Raw genomic sequence first — 19,198 nt, 5'->3', positions numbered from 1 at the left:
TGATTGAAATTTGAGTAAATATAAATAAGTTAGAATCAAATTGGACTCAACCCTACATAATTCGTTTAAAAATGGATAGTTTTTCTACCAACCTATATAACACGACTCAAATCTACTCCTTTAATAATCTGATTGATTAACCTAATTATATTTTTAAATTATTTAATTTATTTTAAATTTTCTTTTTAAATAAACATGTCAATTGAGTCATAAACATGTATAGTTCAAACATTAACCATAAAAATATATTATCAAATATGAAGATTTAATTATTAAATGGGTTAAATAGGTTACATACAATATATTAACTGTTTAATAATTATGAAGTATTTGAATTTATATTTTTCACATTATTATTATTTATGTCAAATTTGAATTGGCTTATATAGTAGAATACTTAGTCTTTAACATGATATGAACAGAACCCACAAATACGAATTATCACCCTTTATATTACCTAAATTTATTCGAATTTGAAAAAATAATAATAATACAAACTCATCATTAATTAGTTTATTTTAATCCTAAACTTATTTTATTATTAACTACATTGGTGGCATGCTTGAAAAAACCCGCAATATTATCATCCCTAGTCATATATACAATTGAATTAGTAGACCGATAAGATATTATCATTTTCTGATTTAGTCAATTAAGCAATCCACCGCCATGAAGAGTCTTTGCCAATGGGAAATGAAGTATTGAAATGCATGGCCCCACTGGTGTGAAGGTTGGCAAAGCAGCTTGCAGATCTCCATCATATTTATATTTGTAATAACCTAACTTTTGCCTCTTAAATTAGATTGTCCAAACGGCAAGTCTCAATATATTGAGTTATATATTTCGATTTTAAATTCTAAATTTCAATCGTCCCTCTTTAGAAGAAAGATCTCAATCTCCCCTTTATATATATATATATATTTAGGGGGCATTCAAACATCCCTCTCAAGGTTCAAATGTTGGATCTTCTAATGGCAGTTTTTTCAACCAATTTTTTCATATCTTTTAACTATAATAAAGATAATATAATTTTTTTATGAAAAAAAGGAAATTGATGTGGCTGCTACCAATCATAGATGATTTCAACATGAAAGTAATGAATTTTTCATCCTCTTATTAATTGATTAAGATTTAAGACCAAATAAAGCGTAAAGAGGACATTTTCTTTTCTTTTCTTTTCTTTTTGAAAGCAATGTGCTTTGGGATTTTAGATAGATTTTTGGTTTTTTAACTTATTATTTATTTCTTAAATTTTTTATTGAATAAAAAAAATTAAAATATTTGACTTTTTCTAAATGCTAAAAGTGAACTACCATAATTATAGTGAACCTATTAATTTTTTTTACTTCTTAACAATGTTTTCAGAACCGGACCAATGATCGAACCGGAAAAATTATCGGTTCACGGTTCACTGGTCGGATATAAAATAATATTATTGATGTCATAAATATATAATTTATATTTTATTAAAATTAAAAATAATTATAAAAATTTTAAAATATATATGAATAAATTAAACATCAATAATATTATTTTATATCTTTGATATTATCAAATTAAATCATATTAATATTTTAAATTTTATTAAATGAAATATGTGTAATATTTAAATGTGAATATATAAAAAAATGAAAATTTAAAATAATTTCATAATTTTTAAAAATATTATATTATTTTTATTTAATATTATAAAAAAATTTAAAATCTAATATGTGTTGTCTTGTTTGGCATATTAAATAATAAAATCCATGTAGCCGAGTGGTGTTCTATGTGGACTTTAGTATAGGGGTGGTCCAAGGTTCAAACCTTCTTGGAGTTTTGTTATGTTTTTTTTCTTTGATATTTAGCAATCCCACATCGGCAAGAAAGAGGAACAAGGAGTCAAATGACTCCTATAAAAGCCATCCTCAGCAAAGGCTTAAGATAGGCTTGGGGGCTCAAAACTCAGCCCACATAAAGTGGAATGGGTATGTGGGTTGTGGGCTGTGTCATAAGACAGGCCCAACATCCTTTAGTAAAATCCATTTTAAGTTCCATGGAATCCTTGGTAATGTTTTCATTTTCTAATTTTTTTTTTAGAGAAAAATTAAAATCTTTTGAATTGATCGGTTTTTTTGGAACCGGCTGGTTCGTCCGGTTCACCGGTTGAACCATCGGTTAGAACGGTTTTACCCCGGTTCGATCTCAATCCGGTCCAAATGACCGGATCAGATCGGAATGATGATCGGCCGATGGTTGGACCGGTTCGACCGGCCGATCCAGTCCGATTTTTAAAACATTACTTCTTAATGCTTAATAGAAATACAATATTAAAAGAAACATCATCTTATCTAAAAATCAATTGGTATTCAATAAAGGTAGGTCAAATCTTTTATAACATTCGACATCACATTTTGTCGATTCTAAGAACCATCATTTGAGTGACCCATCTGTGGACATAAGAGCTCTCCCCCAACATGATGCTTTCTTTACTTTTAGCTTTGATATTCATTATTAGATCGAGATTTAACCATCTTATTTGAAAATCAATTGGTATTCAATGAAAGTAAGTTAAACTTTTTATTACATTCAACATCACATTTCATAGGCATATTCTAAGAATCATCATTTAGGTGATCATCCTTGAGCTTAAGAGCAGTATTAGTGCACCCTAACAAAGTAAAAAAAAATGAAAAAAAAAATAAACATAGTTTATCTGACACTGTGTGCTCTAGTTTTTCCAATGTTTTAAAAATCAGACCAGACCGGCCGATCCGACCGGTCCAACCGTCGACCGGTCACCGTTCCGGTCTGATCCGGTCATTTGGACCGGATTGAGATCGACGGGGTTGAACCGCTCGAACCGACGGTTCAACTGGTGAACCGGACGAACCGATCGATTCAAATGATTTTAATTTTTTTTTTTTAAATTACAAAATGAAAATATTACCCTCTCATTGTAAGCATGGAAAGAAGGATTCCATAAAATTTAAATGGTTTTTACTAAAGCACATGTTGGGTCTGTCTTATGACACCGTCCACATACCCACTCCAATTACTGTGGGCTGAGTTTTGAGCCCACAAAACCTAGGAGTCATTTGACTCTTTGTGCCTCTCATTTTCCGATGTGGGATTGCTAAATATCAACGAAAAAAAACATAACAAAACTCCACCAAGAGAGTTTGAACCTTGGACTACTCCTGTACTATAGTCCACCTAGGACACCACTCAGCTACATGTATTTTATTATCTAATATGCCAAACAAAACAATATATATTAGATTTTTAATTTTTTTTATAATATTAAATAAAAATAATATAATATTTTTAAAAATTATGAAATTAGTTTAAATTTTCATTTTTTTATATGTTCACATTTAAATATTATACATATTTCATTTAATAAAATTTAAAATATTAATATGATTTAATTTGATAATATCAAAGATATAAAATAATATTATTGATGTTTAATTTATTCATATATATTTAAAAAAAATTTATAATTATTTTTAATTTTAATAATATATAAATTTTATATTTATGACGTCACCGATTTGATAATGGTTCGACCGTTGGTCTGACCAGTGAACCGTGAACCGGTAACTTTTCCGGTTCGATCACCGGTCCGATTATGAAAACATTGAGTTTTTCTAATTCTACAACAAGTTCTGCTTCACTGCTCTCCTGTCCTGCTACTGGCACTATAGTTCTTATTGTTGACAACATAGTTTCCACACCTTGCACACATGTTGTTCAGCCTATTATTGCTACTATGTCTCAACCTCTTCTCCACACTTCTACCAATATTAATTCTATGCAGACAAGGTCTAAAAGTGGCATCTACAAACCTAAGGTTTACACAATTGTTGTTGCTTTACTAGATCACTTCCAAAAGCCCTCTAGTGTTCGACAAGCTTTACAATTACCTCACTGGAAAACGATAATGGAGGTTGAATATTCTGCCCTTGTTCACAATGGTACTTGGCGACTGGTTCCTAAAACTGAAAGAATGCATATTGTCCTAAACAAATGGATCTTTAAAACCAAGTTGAAGGCTGATGGTTCTTTGGATAAATTCAAAGCTAGATGGGTTGCTAAGGGGTTTCAACAACATGCTGGTGTAGATTTCTCAGACACATTCAGTCCAGTTGTCAAAGCCTCTAGTATTCGGATAATTTTTACTCTTGTTATCGCTTACAATTGGGACATACAGCAAATCGATATCAATAATGCCTTTCTAAATGGCATTCTTCATGAAGATGTCTATATGTGTCAACCTGAAGCGTTTGTTAGTTCTACTCATCCTACTCATGTCTGCAAGTTGATTAAGTCACTCTATGGGCTTAAACAAGCTCCTCGAGCTTGGTTTGTTCAACTTCGCAGTGCTCTAGTCTCATGGGGATTTCGGCCTTCCATTTCTGATAATTTCTTATTTCACTCTCGGGAGAATGGTCATTTGGCTTTGGTATTAGTATATGTTGATGATGTCCTAATAATTAGCGACAGTTCCACACTCATTCATTCTGTGATTTAGGCTCTCACTTCTCGGTTTGCTTTGAAGACTCTTAGTTCTATTAATTACTTTCTTGGATTTGAAGCATTTAGAGATAGTTCCGGTCTCTATCTCAATCAGGCCAAATATATTTCTGATTTACTTGTCAAGACAAACATGGTTCATGTTAAATCATCCTCTACACCAATGGCTCTTGGTCAGAAACTTGCTCTTGAAGACAGTGCTCATTTTCCTGATGTCACCTTGTATTGCAGCACCATCAGTGCTCTCCAATACTTAACTTTAACTCGGCCTGACATATCTTTCTCGGTTAATAAGTTGAGCCAATTTCTTAAGGCTCCTACACAACATCATTGGAGTGCTTGTAAATGTCTCTTGCACTATGTTAGTGGTACTCGAACTCTTGGTTTATCTTTTCCACCTATTACTCGATTTACACTTGAAGGCTTCTTGGATGCGGATTGGGTGTGTAATGTTGATGACAGAAGATCTACGACCTATTATTGTGATTTTCTTGGTGGCAATTTAGTAACTTGGAGTTCTTGTAAACAATAGGTCATTGCAAGGTCCAGTACTGAATCCGAGTATCGGACACTGGCTAGTGTTACTATGGAATTAATTTGGATAAAATCTTTACTGGATGAACTTCAACTTCCATTACAGCATCATCCCATAGCTTGGTATGATAACCTGGATGTGCATGCTCTTTCCTACAATCCTGTTTATCATTCACGCACTAAACATATTGAGGTAGATGTCTATTTCATTCGAGAAAAGATTCTCCACCCTACTCTTGAAGTTCGTTATATACCCTCTCAAGAACAACCAGTAGACCTGTTTACTAAGTCTTTGTCTCTTTCTCAGTTTCAGTTTCTGTGTTCCAAGCTTTCAATTTCCTATCCTCTATTCAGCTTGTGATGGGATGTCGAACAGCAAAACTAGTTGTACTAGAAACAAACTAGTTGTACTAGAAACAAACTAGTTGTACCAGTTTCTGTTATTAGATGGTTGTTAAGCTGATTAGTTTGGTTGTTAGTTATATTGTTATTGAGAAAATAAAAGTTATGCTTAAAGGAGAAAAACACCCAAGAGGGAAGGGGGGAGGGGGTAAATTGGGTTTTTTTTTTTAAACTTTTTCAATACAACAAATTCAAGTATAATATAAACAAGAAATAAAGAGATAGAGTTAGAGAATTCAAACTCAGGTTTTATAGTGGTTCGATACTTCCTTGTCTACGTCCACTCTCTTCAATCTCCTAATCGAGTGAGGGTTCCACTAGCTTGAAGCTTCAACCAAGTCTCCGATCTTTTACATTTGGATTCCGATTCCAATAAGCTCTTACACAATCTCTTCAAGATTCACATCTCTTGAAGTCTTTAATACTCAAAATTTACAAGAAAGAATCCCTCAACCTAGCTCAAAGATAGCTCAAATACAAAACAAAGTTAGGATGACTCACAATGGTGCACTAAAAGATATGCAAGTGATGGTTTAATGCACTAAGAAAGAAATGAGAGTTTTTAAGCTAAGAACAGGTAGATAGACAATTGATTGCAGGTGTTCTCTATCTCATAAATGAAGTAGAGCTCTCAATTTATAGGTTTCTAAGCTCGGGAGCCAAAAATAGCAAAAGGCATCTTCGACCAGTCGAGTTGAGGGTCGATCAGTTCACTAGCCCTTGGAGCATTTAATGTTTTGGTAGGTTATTGTTGCCTCGATCAGAGGTCGACCGGGAAGGGGTGAACCTCAACCGGGAAGAGGAAGCTACTGGATGAGAGAGAGTGTTTTTGGCACTCCTTGATCAAACCTCGATCGGACAAAGGCAACCGATCGACCGGTTCCCCAACCGGTTGAGCCGGTTGACCAGAGCCTCGACTAATTCAGCCTTTTGGCCCCGAAAACCTATCCTTTTCAATTCCTTTCTTTTCTAACACTTAGGCAAGGTCTTTAGGTAAATTAGTATGTCAATTTTAAAACGTTTTTCCTAAGGTACATTTAATAAAACTCGGGTTTTAATGAAATCGAAATTTTAAAGAATAAACCGAGTTTTCAAAGATGCATGAAAAGATATGAAAAACCTAAGTGCACCCATGCATTCATCTTACATTCGTTTCCTATGATCAAAAGTCTTCCAATAGTCTCAATCTTGTATCCCTTGGTCCTTTGATAAATTTTCGAATTTATACCTGAGATTCTTTATCATTCAAACCAATTAGTCACTTAACCATGATTTGTTATCATTAAAATCCGATTGGGAGAACCCTTGAGCTAACAGTTATCCTTTGTATATTATATATATACCATTCATAATGAAGAGAAATACATCTCTTCAGCTCAAATATACAAAGTTGTTATTCTGTTAAGTCACATGGACAATAAATATAAATATTAAGAACATTTAGGAAAATGATAATCGAAAATTAGTGCACTTACCGTTATTACTATTTTTTAAAAAGAATAGAAAACGAGAAGTGTATCAAAACAAAAACCATATCCAAATGGACACTAAGTTTCTTTGTTATTTGTTCTCAATAAAGGTTTTCTGTTTTCTAGAACAATATATATATATATATATATATATATATATATATATATATATATATATATATATATGTATTCGATAATCAAACATTATAAAATATGGTATTTTCTAATAATATATTTTAGTTGTTTTTATTTGTATTTTAGAGTTATTTTGAAAAATAATTATACAAATGTGGAGAATGATTAAAATAAAATATTACAAATAAGTTCTATTTTTAAAAATATTTAAAAGTCTTTTAAAAAATAAATTAAAAACAATTTAAGCTTTCAAACAAACTTTTATTGCATAAAATATTAGAGTATAATTTTCAAAAACAATTCTTGAAAACTATTTTTAAAAAGAATTTCCAAATAAAACTTTAAATATCTATTTTTTTTATTGCGTTAATTTTGAGTTCACATTCTTTTTTTCTTTTTCTTTTTTTTGTATGTTACCTTATTATTTTAATTATATGAGCATGACTTTTTTATCTTCCATTTTTGGCATTAAATATTCTACGATAAAAAGACTCATGTAGTAGTAAAAAAGATACATAGTAAATTCATGTTTCATCCCAAAGAAATGTTACATTGATTCGAATCCAAAAAATAATTAAAAAAAAACACACACACACGTTATCTTGTAAAACATACAAAGCACACCGGACCATACTTACACTTTAGATCAATGTATTTGAACTGGAAGGAATATTATGTTGACCATGATCAAGTGTAACTGGACTTGGTCAACGACTTGAAAAGCACAGCGGATCCTAACACCATGGTCCCAGACTCAACTTCGAAAGTATCGTAACGAAGGAAAATCTCCACCAGCATTAACTTGGAGATCAGCACCACCAGATCCTTCCCTGAGCACTGTTTATTCTCCGCCGTCGGATTATCCGTCTCTCGTCCATTAGACCAGTACACGTACTTAAGCAATTTCTCCCCCTCACCCATAAACCGATGGGCCACAAAATCCTCAGGGTTCTCGAAAACCTTAGGATCCTTAGTGGCAAAGGGTTGATATCCAAAGATCATCTCCCCTTTCTTGATCTCAAACGCGGCATCATGGCTGTGGATCACCATATCCTCCCTGGCCTTCCCATACTGGAACGGAACCGGAGGCCCAATCCTCAGAGCCTCATAAACCACTGATTTAGTCAAAGCCATCTTATCCAACGCTGCAAATGTCACTCCTCCCTCAGCCTTAACAACGGTCCTTATTTCATCAGCGAGTTCGCGGTGTAGCTTCTCTCCTGCTAACCCAACCCACTTGATCAAAGGGGGAAACAAAACCTTCATGCCACCGAACGTACTGAAACCAGCTAGGAATACAAGGTTGTGGCAAGCTTCATCTCTATTAATCCCCATTCTCTCACCTTCATCCAATACTGAAGAGGCCGATTCGTAAAAGGCCTTATAAAGCTTATTATAATCGGACTTTACCAAGAATGGTGGTAAGGGAAATGTGTGTAGAAGCAAATCTTCTATGAAGTTTGGTAACATGGACAACCCAAGAGTCATGAGAGGAGAAAGTTGGAGGAACAGCCATTTTGAGAAAATATTGGGTCCTTCTGATCGGATTTTAGCGTCGGAAGGATCTTTTCCGCAAATCAATCTAAAGACGAAGTTGAAATACATGCCGTCGGCGATGTTGTTGAAGTTAGCTTTCCCCTTGCTGGAAACATCGTCTTCTATGGTGGTGAAGAGGTCCGGCAAGCCGCTACGGAAGACGGGAATGAAGTCGCGATGGCGAGATGCGAGTAGAGAGAAGGAGAAGCGTTTGAGAAGATCGTGTTTGGGTTCGGAGGGGTCGAGAAATGCAAGGACACGGTACCCGCCTGTTAAGTCGGTGGAGGGCATGAAAGTCCCGTCGAGGACGTTTCTCTTCTCGACTTTGGAAGAGTCGAAAAGAACGGGAAAGCTGACGGCGTCGAGAAGAACAACCACCTTGGAGTCGGAAGAGATGAAGGGGCCTGGCGGCATGTTGGCTCTGAAGACTGTGGAATGATATTTCTGCATCCGGGTTTTGAAGAACTCGTCCTGCCCTTGATTGTAAAAGTAGTCGAAACGATCCCTTATGGGACCAAAGAAGGGTAATCCATAATCGCCTGGAATTTTCAGTAACGGAAGCTCTGATCGAGAAGAGGAAGAAGAAGAAGACAAGGATGACATTGCGAAAATCCGGAAGGGGTGGGGTACTGCAACAGCAATGGATTGAAGGATGGTGATAGAAGAATGACAGATCCAAAAGGTATTATTCGTAGTTGAAAGATGATCAAAATTGTTATACAAATAAAAAGGAATGCAGACTTGGAACGATACGCAAGCGTGCTGGCCACCGCTGTAGATGTCTCTGCAAGTTATTGAGCAGTTGAAGTATTCAAAGGCCGGACACACACCATTGATAAGCAAAGCTAGCCATGACGTTGAATGAAATAATTATGAAGGACGGTGCAACTATTCACCCCCCTTGCACCATGACTGTAGGTCGAACGTGATCAGATCAAATTTTTTTATCATGAGTTGACTTAACGGATGGATATCCCATCCCGATCATATAAATTAAGTTTTCGAATGGATGACCGATACCGCTATCCAAATATATAAATTATATCCAATTATATATATATATATATATATATATATATATATATATATATATATATGTATATAATGGATAGGATATACGTTACGTAGTAAAGTAACTTAATGTCTTTTGGAATTTGAATCGAATATAAATAAGTTAAATTTGAGTCAACCCTACATAATTCGTTTAAAAATGGATAGTTTTTTTATCAAACGTGTAAAACATTACTCTAATCTACTCCTTTAATAATCCATTAACCTAATTATTTTTTAAATTATTTAATATTTATTTAATTTATTTTAAATTTATATTTAAATAAATATATCAATTACATCATAAACATGTTTAACTGAAACATTAATCATAAAAATATCTTGTCAAATATGAAAATTTAATTATTAAATGGGTTAAATATGTTACACACGACGTGTTAACTGTTTAATAATTATAAAATATTTAGATTTATATTTTTCACATAATGATTATTCATGTTAGATTTGAATTGATTAGTCTTTAATATGACATGAACACGATCCACCAATATGAATTATCATCCTGATATTACTTAAATTTGTTCGAATTAAAAATAATAATAATAATAATAATACAAACTCATCACTAATTAATTTATTTTAATACTAAACTTGTTTTATTATTAACTACATTGGTGATGTGCTTTAAAAAAACTCGTAACATTATCATCCCTAGTCATATGTACAATTGAATTAACGGAGTGAAAAGGTATTATCATTTTCTGATTTAGACAATTAAGCAATCCACCACCATGATGAGTCATTGGCAACGGGAAATAAGGTATTCAAATGCATGGCCCCACTGGTGTGAAGGTTGAATTTGGATTTTTTTATTTTTTTTATTTCTTATTTTTTAGATCTAGGGGGCATTCAAACATCCCTCTCAAGGTTCAAATGTGGATCTTCCAATGGCAGTTTTTTCAACCCATTTTTTCATATATTTTAACTATAATAAAAGATAATATAAATTTTTATGCAAAAAAAGAAATTGATGTGGCTCCTACCAATCATAGATGATTTCAACATGAAAGTAATGAATTTTTCATTTTTTTTTTTTTTAAAGCAATGTGCTTTGAAATTTGGGATAATTGTGTTTTGGACCTAGTTAGACCCAAAAATTAAATTTTGGTCTATATAAGTTTATTATTTAAATCAAAGACCTAGAAAAAATGTGAAAATTGAGAAGAAGGATATGAAGTTTTTATCTTTCTAAAAATGATCTTTATTAACTTGAAAAAAAAATAGAAAAGCGTTAATTTAAATTTTATTCATTTTGCAAACCTTAATAAAATTTAATATAATTTAGTGATTTAGAAAAAAATACATCTTTTTCCAAAAAAAATAAAAATAAATTATTATTATTTAAAAATCAAACATCTTGGAAAATATATATTTTTAAAATTGTGTATATAAAAAATAATTGAAAATATGTCAAATTTATTTTTTTTAAATAATATATTTTTAAAAATTAGTTTTCTAAAATAATAAATTTTTAGAATAATTATAAAAAAAATTAAAATAAAAAAGTTTCTCAAACATTATGATAGAAAATAGTTTTGAAGGGTATATTGATCTCTTTATATTTTATATCATTCTCATCAATTATACAATTTTTATGAGTCAAATCTTAATTTTTGGGTCTAACCGGGTCCAAAAAATAATTGTCCCTTGAGATTTTAGATAGTTTTTTTTGGTTTTTTAACTTATTATTTATTTCTTTAATTTTTTACTAAATAAAACAAATTAAAATATTTGACTTTTTTTAAATGCTAAAAGTGAACTACCGTAATTATAATGAACCTATTGATTTTTATTTTTACTTCTTAATAATTAATAGAAATACAATATTAAAATAAACATTATCTTATCTGAAAATCAATTGGTGTTCAATAAAGGTAAATCAAACATTTTATGACATTTGACGTCACATCCTATCAATTCTAAAAACCGTTATTTAGGTGACCCATCCATGGACATAAGAGCGCTCCCCCAACATGACACTCGCTCTACTCTTAGCTTTGATACTCATTATTAGATCGATATTTAACTATTTTATTTGAAAAATAATTGGTATTTAATAAAAGTAGATCAAACTTTTTATGACATTCGACATCACATCTCATAGGCTTGTTTTAAGAATCATCATTTGGATGACCATCCTTGGGTAAAAAAAATGAAAAAAAAATAATAATAAATAAACACCACCTAAATCTAAAAGGAGTATCCTTAAGTTTTGAGTTGTGAATTGAAAAGGATATTTTAAGAATTATATTGAGAATTAATATCAAAATAATTTCGAACATGTAAACAATGTCTAGCAAAACATATTTAATGGTTAATGACTTTAAATTTAATTTTTTTTAGTTATTTTTTATTTTTAAATATCATAACTTTTATTTAAAACTCAACTTAAAAATTTTCCTAAATTAGTAAATTACATATTTATCTCAAAATAAAGCATATGATTCTGTTTTATAAATTGCAACAAGTAAAAGATGAAAAGCTACATCGCAAGGGCAATCAGAGAGAAAAGGGCAGTGCTCTCACCAAGGACAAACATGCCATTTCTCAAAGCAACGCAAATGAGCTGTGGTGACGGGCCCTGGGCTCGATGCCCAGACCAAATCGAAACGACGTCGTTCCCAAGAGACTCGTCCCACATCGAGTGTAGATAAGCTAAATTCAGGCTTTATATATCATCAGCAAACAATTGAAATTCGTCTCTTCGGAGACATCCGATAAAATTGGAACGATACAGAGAAGATTAGCATGGCCCCTGCGCAAGGATGACACGCACAAATCGAGAAATGGTCCAAATTTTTTTTTTCCACTTTCCCTTCCTACCCTATCTCCCATCCCAGCCGTTCATTGTTTGACTATGAACCAGGAACTGGAGATGGTGTAAATTACATGTTCTATCTGCGACACAGTGGATTTTGATCCCTTCCTCTCCTCCATTAGGGCATTTTGTTGGAGAAGACGATGACCTTGGTTTTTCCCCTTTTCGATATTACGACGTCGTTTAGCTTCGGTGTTGCCTTATCGTGATTCCCATTTTGGTAATACGACGTCGTTAAGGTTTTTCCGTTTTACTCAAAAGATCCTTAGTTTGTCCGTTTCTGGAATTCATTGGCTTTAATAATCCAAAGATAAAATCCATTTTTTGAAAATGATTGTTAAAAATAAGTCTTAATAAAACAAAAATTCAACAAAATTCATTTAAAGAGGTTTTTATATTCATAAAATTAGATTTAAAATTTTTTGGAAATGAGATGTATTTTTTTAATGCGGAAGTTAGGTTGTCATTTTCAACCAATTATTTGTATATTTTGCAGAAAAAGTACAGTAGGAGAGTTGTACAAAAACCAATAAGACAAAGAGGGAAGCTTCACATGCCATTCTAGAGGCTCCTAAGAGTGAAAAATGTAAACTACCACAAGGGGATTAGGGGCCTTCAAGCCTTCGACTTAAAAAAGATATCAACGGCAAGGGTTAAGAGATTCCATAAAATATGAAAAATTAGATTTTTTATTTTATTCGATAAAATAATTGTTTTCTCATATTTGATATAAGATTTCACAATCACGATACAATATTTTCATTATATCCCATAAAATTATGAAATCAAGCATCTTCTAATCATGTTGTCCGTTAGAAGTTTATATATATAATATCAAAAACTTTTTCTCCATCATGAACATTTTTTTTATTATTCCATGTAGGGACCCCTCCCTCCAAGAACACGTGGCACGCATCTTGCAGTGACACGTGGCACGCATCTTACAGTGACACATGGCACGCATTGTCATCCGGGTCATCCTCATCCAGATCTTCCTATAAAGCACACATGACGCACTTTTTATCCGGACTGCCTTAAAGAAGAACAAACGACGCTTACAAAACATAGACATCCGGACGGCTTCCATTAATGCTCCCGCTCCACAATACATCCGGATAACCAACATGGGTTATCCGGATATGATTGTCCGGAACAAACCAGCCATGACCCATGTCCCATCACTTGCAAAGTGAAAAGACGAGTTGAGGTGACAACAAGTCACTTCCCACGATCATTCTACATGATCACTTCCCACGATCTCTGACAGTAGCATCACCTACCACGGTTTCTGACAACCGCCAGTAGGGTGGCGATGACCATGCTGCCTTCAAATGTCATCATGACAAACATAAAATATCTTCTCACCATTAATGAGAGGAACAGTGCTCCTAGCACTATATATAAACTTTCACACGAAGAGGAAGGTAATCTCATGATACCTAGTAAAAGGCCAACTGATTTATCTCTCCCTCTCTAACCATGGCTAACAAAACCATCGGAGGGTGCATCCGGACACCCTGTCCGGATGTCTTTTGCAGGTATAATGACTGAATCAAGAACCTTTGTGAGTTGAGATCGCGTGTCTATCCATTTGGCGACTACGTGGAACACCAGGAGCGCGAGGTATCAACATTCCATATTAGTATATTTAATCACAAAAAGATTTTGGAACATTACAAGCTAGGCAAATTTGGAGCATGAAACTAAATTATTATTTTCGTAGCATTAGAAAAGAAACTAGTTTTTATTTTTATTTTTTTTTAAATGTCAAGCATTGGATGCCATGTGAAGCTCTTAAATATTATTGGACCACAACACCCATTTTGGAGGCCCTCATATTTAATATTTTATACATATAGAGAATGGGAGTGAGAAAGATCATATAGGCATTGACCAAACAATGTTTCAAAATTCAAAGGGTTTGGTGATCGCCCATCTTGAAGAGAGTAAGGCAAGATAAGAGTTTGAAATTCAACTTAATGTGATAATAAATAAAATAAATATAAATTTTCAATTTTTAATTGAATTAATTGGTTGAAAGGTTGAAATAATCTCTGTTTTTGTGAATTTAATCCCTTCTATATTTTTGTTTAAAGAGTAATTCATTTTTGACATAAATGCAAAAAAATTTTATTTTTATAAGAAAAAAATAAGCATATCTTTATCAAAATGAGATAAAAAAAATGAAGGATTAGATTTTTAAAATTAGGGTTTTAATAACATTTTTAATTAAATAACTCTGATTAATTTAATGTAGAATTGAAGCAATCATATGAGACAATTTGGTAATAATTTAAAAATATATATATGTATGATATAAAATGCGTTTTTGAAGAAAAAATAGTATATTTGATAAAAATTTTAAAATATTTTTAAAAAATAAAAAAATTCGCTTATAATATTTTTTGATGTATTTAATAGGTGATTTTCTTAAAAACGCTTTTAAAACACTCTACTTTTTATAAGTATGTTTGATAGTCATTTAAATTTTTATTTTTAAAATTTAAAAAAATATTTTCTAAAATCACAATCAAATACACTTAAACTTTTATCAAACATCTTATTTAAGAAAAACACTTTTTAAAACCGTAATAATAAACAAATAATTTTTGACATTTTGATATCAAAATTTCTTTAAAAATTATAATTAAATTTTATATTTATTTTAAATCTTTGTATCATTCCATACTATATTTTAACGTATTTATTTAAAGTAATTAACCATAAAATTAATGCTTCAATGAATTTAATGTACAAAATGTAAAAGAGTCAAACTATTTTCGACCCTCTTTATTGGAGAAATCGTGTGAATTCATCAAACATATGTAGGTTTGAAAAATTAATAGGATAAGGAACGTACCTAACACTTTATTTCACAACACTGGGGAGCCACGTGGCATTATCTTGGACTCATAAGTCATAATTTATATTTTAGAAAAATAATTAAGACAAAAAGATAATATATAGTGTAGGTTCCGTCATGATGAAGGAGGACACGCCCGCATGGGACAACTGGCAGTACAGGACGCAAAACGACACCGTTTTCCGATCATTTCCGCCCACCGTTACCCCACATGCAGAGACCAACAAACAAATATCCACATGGTACTCTACAGTCTCTGACTTTGTAAGCTTCGCGCTTCTTCTCCTTTTTCTCTCTGGGGAAAGATTTTCCCTTTCTGTGTGTGAAGACTGAAGATCGGAGGAGATTGAAGATGGGGAAAAAGGGTTACTTGGCGATGAGGACTGACACTGATACTACTGATTTGATCAGTTCTGATCTCAGAGACCTTGGTAATGCTGCTAAGAAGCTTGCCACTCATGCCATTAAGCTTGGTGGTCTGGGCTTTGGCACTACATTTCTTGAGTGGTTGGCTTCTTTTGCTGCCATGTATGTTCTGTTCCTCTCTTTTGATGTGTATATCTATTGCGTTGATTTGGGTGGATTTTGGATTTTTCTGTGTTTATGATTGAAATCCAGTGTAGGGTTTTTCCTTTTCCACTGTTATTTGCATCATTGTGATGAACCCATCTTTTGTTGTGATTGTATGTCTTTTGTGCTAGTTTTATTTTGTCTGGAATTGTTGTGAGGTTTGTTGGTTTTGGTCATTGACTCGTTAGTCCAAACCCCATGTGTCCAATTGCCTTTGCAACTGTTGGTTGTGGCTCTTTATGGAGATTGATTTCAATTGTTGGGAAGATCTTCCAATAAGAGTTTTAATAAGCTGTGATCCCCAATTGGGATTTGACTTGTTGTGGGTATGTCTGAATAAATTAATTGCATGCTTGCAGAAAGAGTTCTTCATTTGCTTTTTTTTTTTTACCCTCTTGTTTCTTTTTTATCCCTCTTTTATGGAGATTGATTTCGGTTCGATCTGAAGACTTTTCAACACATATTTTAGCTTTGATGAGCATGATTCCAAAAATGGGTGGCCCTTTATTGAGATTGATTTCAATTGTTGGGAAGATCTTCCAATAAGAGTTTTAATAACCTGTGATCCCCAAATGGGATTTGACTTGTGGGTAAGTCTGAATAAATTAATTGCATACTTGCAAAAAGAGTTCGTCCTTTGCTTTTTTTTACCCTCATCTTTCTTTTTTATCCCTCTTTTATGGAGACTGATTTCATTTCAGTTCGATCTGAAGACTTTTCAACACATATTTTAGCTTTGATGAGCATGATTCCAAAAATGGGTTTTTACCTTTTATGGGCATGTGTGAATGAAGTCTTATTTTTGTAAACCTACACAAAGACTTTCCATATTTGGAAGGTTTCCTCTAAAAAGGTTTTCCATTTTTTTGTCTAATTTTTTTTCACACTTCTCTTTGCAGATTTGTTCTGCAACTAGTCATATTAATTCTCTAAGAATTACTTTTCCTGTTTTGTTTTGTTTTTGTTTTTCATTTGATTCTTGCCACATACTTAGTAATTTACTCCTGTGAAACAAGGAGTATGTTCTGTTACTTGCTAAAATTTGATAATGGGATCAGATTTTTCTGTCCCATAAATTGACTGTTCAATTCATAATGTTATATAGATTCAATGCAAATGCATATCTTCTTTGGATATGTTTCAATTTAGAATTTTCCTTGTGGGTCATTGAACTCTTGTATTAAAAATGAATCATGATGTTTCTTTAGTGTCCTTGAAGCTTTCCTTCTATTTTTCTCACCACCTGTTCATTTGTTTGTCTACTTCATGCAATTTTTTTTTTTGGCTTGGAAGTGAGGTTGATATATCTTGGCCTTCTTTTTTATTTTGCTTTTGCTAGGTTTTCTGATTTAAGAATTTTTATAAGCTAACATATTCCTTTGTGTAGTTATTTATTAATCTTGGATCGAACAAACTGGAAGACAAACATCCTTACGGCACTTCTAATCCCTTACATTTTCTTTAGTCTTCCTTCAATATTATTCAACTTTTTCAGGTAAGCATCATCCTGGATGGAGCTGTTATGCTTTTTGGCTTGAATTTTTATACTGTTTCTTGACAATTTGCTTGGTTGAGCAGTGGTCAGGTTGGAAAATGGATTGCTTTTATTGCTGTAGTGCTGCGCCTCTTCTTCCCAAAACGTTTCCCAGGTATATCATAAACTCATAGTAGAAACTCAGTACCCTACTGTGAAGTTTGTTAATTGAAAGCCTCAATGTCTTCATTCTGTTTAATGATATTAAGAAAGATATATATGTTTTTATGGTATGAACTGCATACATACAAGCTCCTGTATGGCTGATCTTCTGAACCACCAGGACATTACTCCACGGTTCTTTATATTGAACAAGTCAATGTGTGATGGAATTTTTTTGCGCTGTCAAGTATAGTAGGTATCATATTTACGCCAATTTATGTCATCAATCCTCTTTTATCTCACGTTTTCAACTTATCTATACACAAAACCGGATATCTTGTCAATCCCAATCACTTTGACAGAGAAGTTTGGCACTCAACAAATTTCAATCACAAGGGAGCTAGAGTTTAAAAAATGGGCGGAGGAGCAAAATGTACCAATTTAAAGAAATTAAAAATACAGATTGAACCAGAGTCTCTAGTCATCCTTTTTAGTTAACTGTATCCCTAATTCTGTTGCTAGCACTACAGAAAAAAGACCTCCTGTTTATAGTTTGGTCCTGTAGCCCAATGTAAGCATCAAGGATCATCAGGGAGTGATGGGATGAATCAATCTTCTATGGATGCCATGGAAATCAAACTAGTTTCTTTTCTAATGCTATGAGTGGCATTTGATATTCTCATTTGATTTTCAAAGGCCTTGAACGATTCATACTTACGTCAGCATGCACATGCTTACACATGGTTACTTAGACTGCACATGCTTGCAGTTGCAGTATGTGTGCTTCTTTCTCTTAGGACCCAATAACTTGGTCATTTTCGTATCTTTTTCACCAGCAGCATTTGTTACTGTGATTGCAGATTGGCTGGAAATGCCTGCAGCTTTGATTCTTGTTATAGTGGTGGCTCCCAGCTTGTTTTCGAGCACTATAAGGGGTGACTGGATTGGCCTCGTAATATGTCTTGCAATTGGGTGTTATTTGCTGCAGGAACACATCAGGGCATCTGGTGGGTTCAGAAATTCCTTTACACAGAGGCATGGCATATCAAACTCTATTGGATTAATCCTTCTGCTGGTCTATCCTGTCTGGGCTCTGGTACTTCACTTCCTATAGGCACACTCTGCGATTTGTGGATCATTTATCGTATGCAATCTCAAATATCTTGTACCATTGTTCCTGTTTGTATCATTATAGTTTGCTTGATTGACACTGTCATTTGGAGAACCCATGTTTTATTAAAATTATATGTATTAAGCAACCTTCAAGAGTTATATTAAATTTGCACATATTCAAATCTCAGCCATCGCTTGTCATTGTCCAGAGTTGCAATGGCTCTACACCTGGTCTTTGTTGCCACTGAACCAATATTTTCTGGGGCCAGCAGTTCTCACGGTCACTAATGAACGATTTTCTGAGGGCAATAACTGAGTATTAATATCACCCCTAGTCTTGATGCAGGTTTTAAGGGCATGAAAACCATGAGGTTTTTCAAATTAAAAGACGGGGGTTGGGTTTCTGCGTAGGTCTAGTGTTTCAGACATTCAGGGTAAAGATTGAGTCGATCTGCCTCTTCCAGTCTTGTGTTTAATGTTTATCATGAGGATAGCAAGTGAATTAAGGCATTGAATGCCAGGAGGATCAAGGG

At 33.1% G+C, this 19,198-nt stretch overlaps 2 protein-coding genes and 1 non-coding gene across 3 annotated transcripts; 2 read left to right on the top strand and 1 right to left on the bottom strand.

Annotated features, from left to right (window-relative positions):
- Positions 1-7,603: 7,603 nt before the first annotated feature.
- LOC100252012 (allene oxide synthase 3) lies at positions 7,604-9,448 on the bottom strand. Its single transcript, XM_002281123.4, has one exon. It carries the CDS (start codon positions 9,195-9,197, stop codon positions 7,746-7,748), a length of 1,452 nt encoding a protein of 483 aa, XP_002281159.1. The 5' UTR covers positions 9,198-9,448; the 3' UTR covers positions 7,604-7,745.
- A 2,915-nt stretch (positions 9,449-12,363) lies between these two features.
- LOC132253579 (U6 spliceosomal RNA) lies at positions 12,364-12,466 on the top strand. The gene has a single exon (XR_009465441.1). It is a non-coding gene; the product is annotated as a U6 spliceosomal RNA (small nuclear RNA).
- Positions 12,467-15,471: 3,005 nt separating this feature from the next.
- Positions 15,472-18,811, top strand: LOC100248690 (cold-regulated 413 plasma membrane protein 2). Its single transcript, XM_002284686.4, has 4 exons — positions 15,472-15,874; positions 17,304-17,411; positions 17,495-17,565; positions 18,413-18,811. The coding sequence occupies exons 1-4, from the start codon at positions 15,699-15,701 to the stop codon at positions 18,664-18,666; spliced, it is 609 nt and encodes a 202-aa protein (XP_002284722.1). The 5' UTR covers positions 15,472-15,698; the 3' UTR covers positions 18,667-18,811.
- The last annotated feature ends 387 nt before the right edge of the window (positions 18,812-19,198 follow it).

The sequence above is a fragment of the Vitis vinifera genome, chromosome 3 (assembly GCF_030704535.1).
Source record: "Vitis vinifera cultivar Pinot Noir 40024 chromosome 3, ASM3070453v1".
NCBI lineage: Eukaryota > Viridiplantae > Streptophyta > Magnoliopsida > Vitales > Vitaceae > Vitis > Vitis vinifera.
The sequence above is the reverse complement of the archived record's forward strand: the minus strand, read 5'-3'. Positions and strand labels throughout refer to the sequence as shown.

Coding starts and splice junctions, on each gene's coding strand:
- LOC100248690 (XM_002284686.4), top strand. CDS start 15,699: ATGGGGAAAAAGGGTTACTTGGCGATGAGGACTGACACTGATACTACT. Junction 15,875..17,303: donor TTGGCTTCTTTTGCTGCCAT/GTATGTTCTGTT, acceptor TCCTTTGTGTAG/TTATTTATTAATCTTGGATC. Junction 17,412..17,494: donor ATATTATTCAACTTTTTCAG/GTAAGCATCATC, acceptor TTGGTTGAGCAG/TGGTCAGGTTGGAAAATGGA.
- LOC100252012 (XM_002281123.4), bottom strand. CDS start 9,197: ATGTCATCCTTGTCTTCTTCTTCTTCCTCTTCTCGATCAGAGCTTCCG.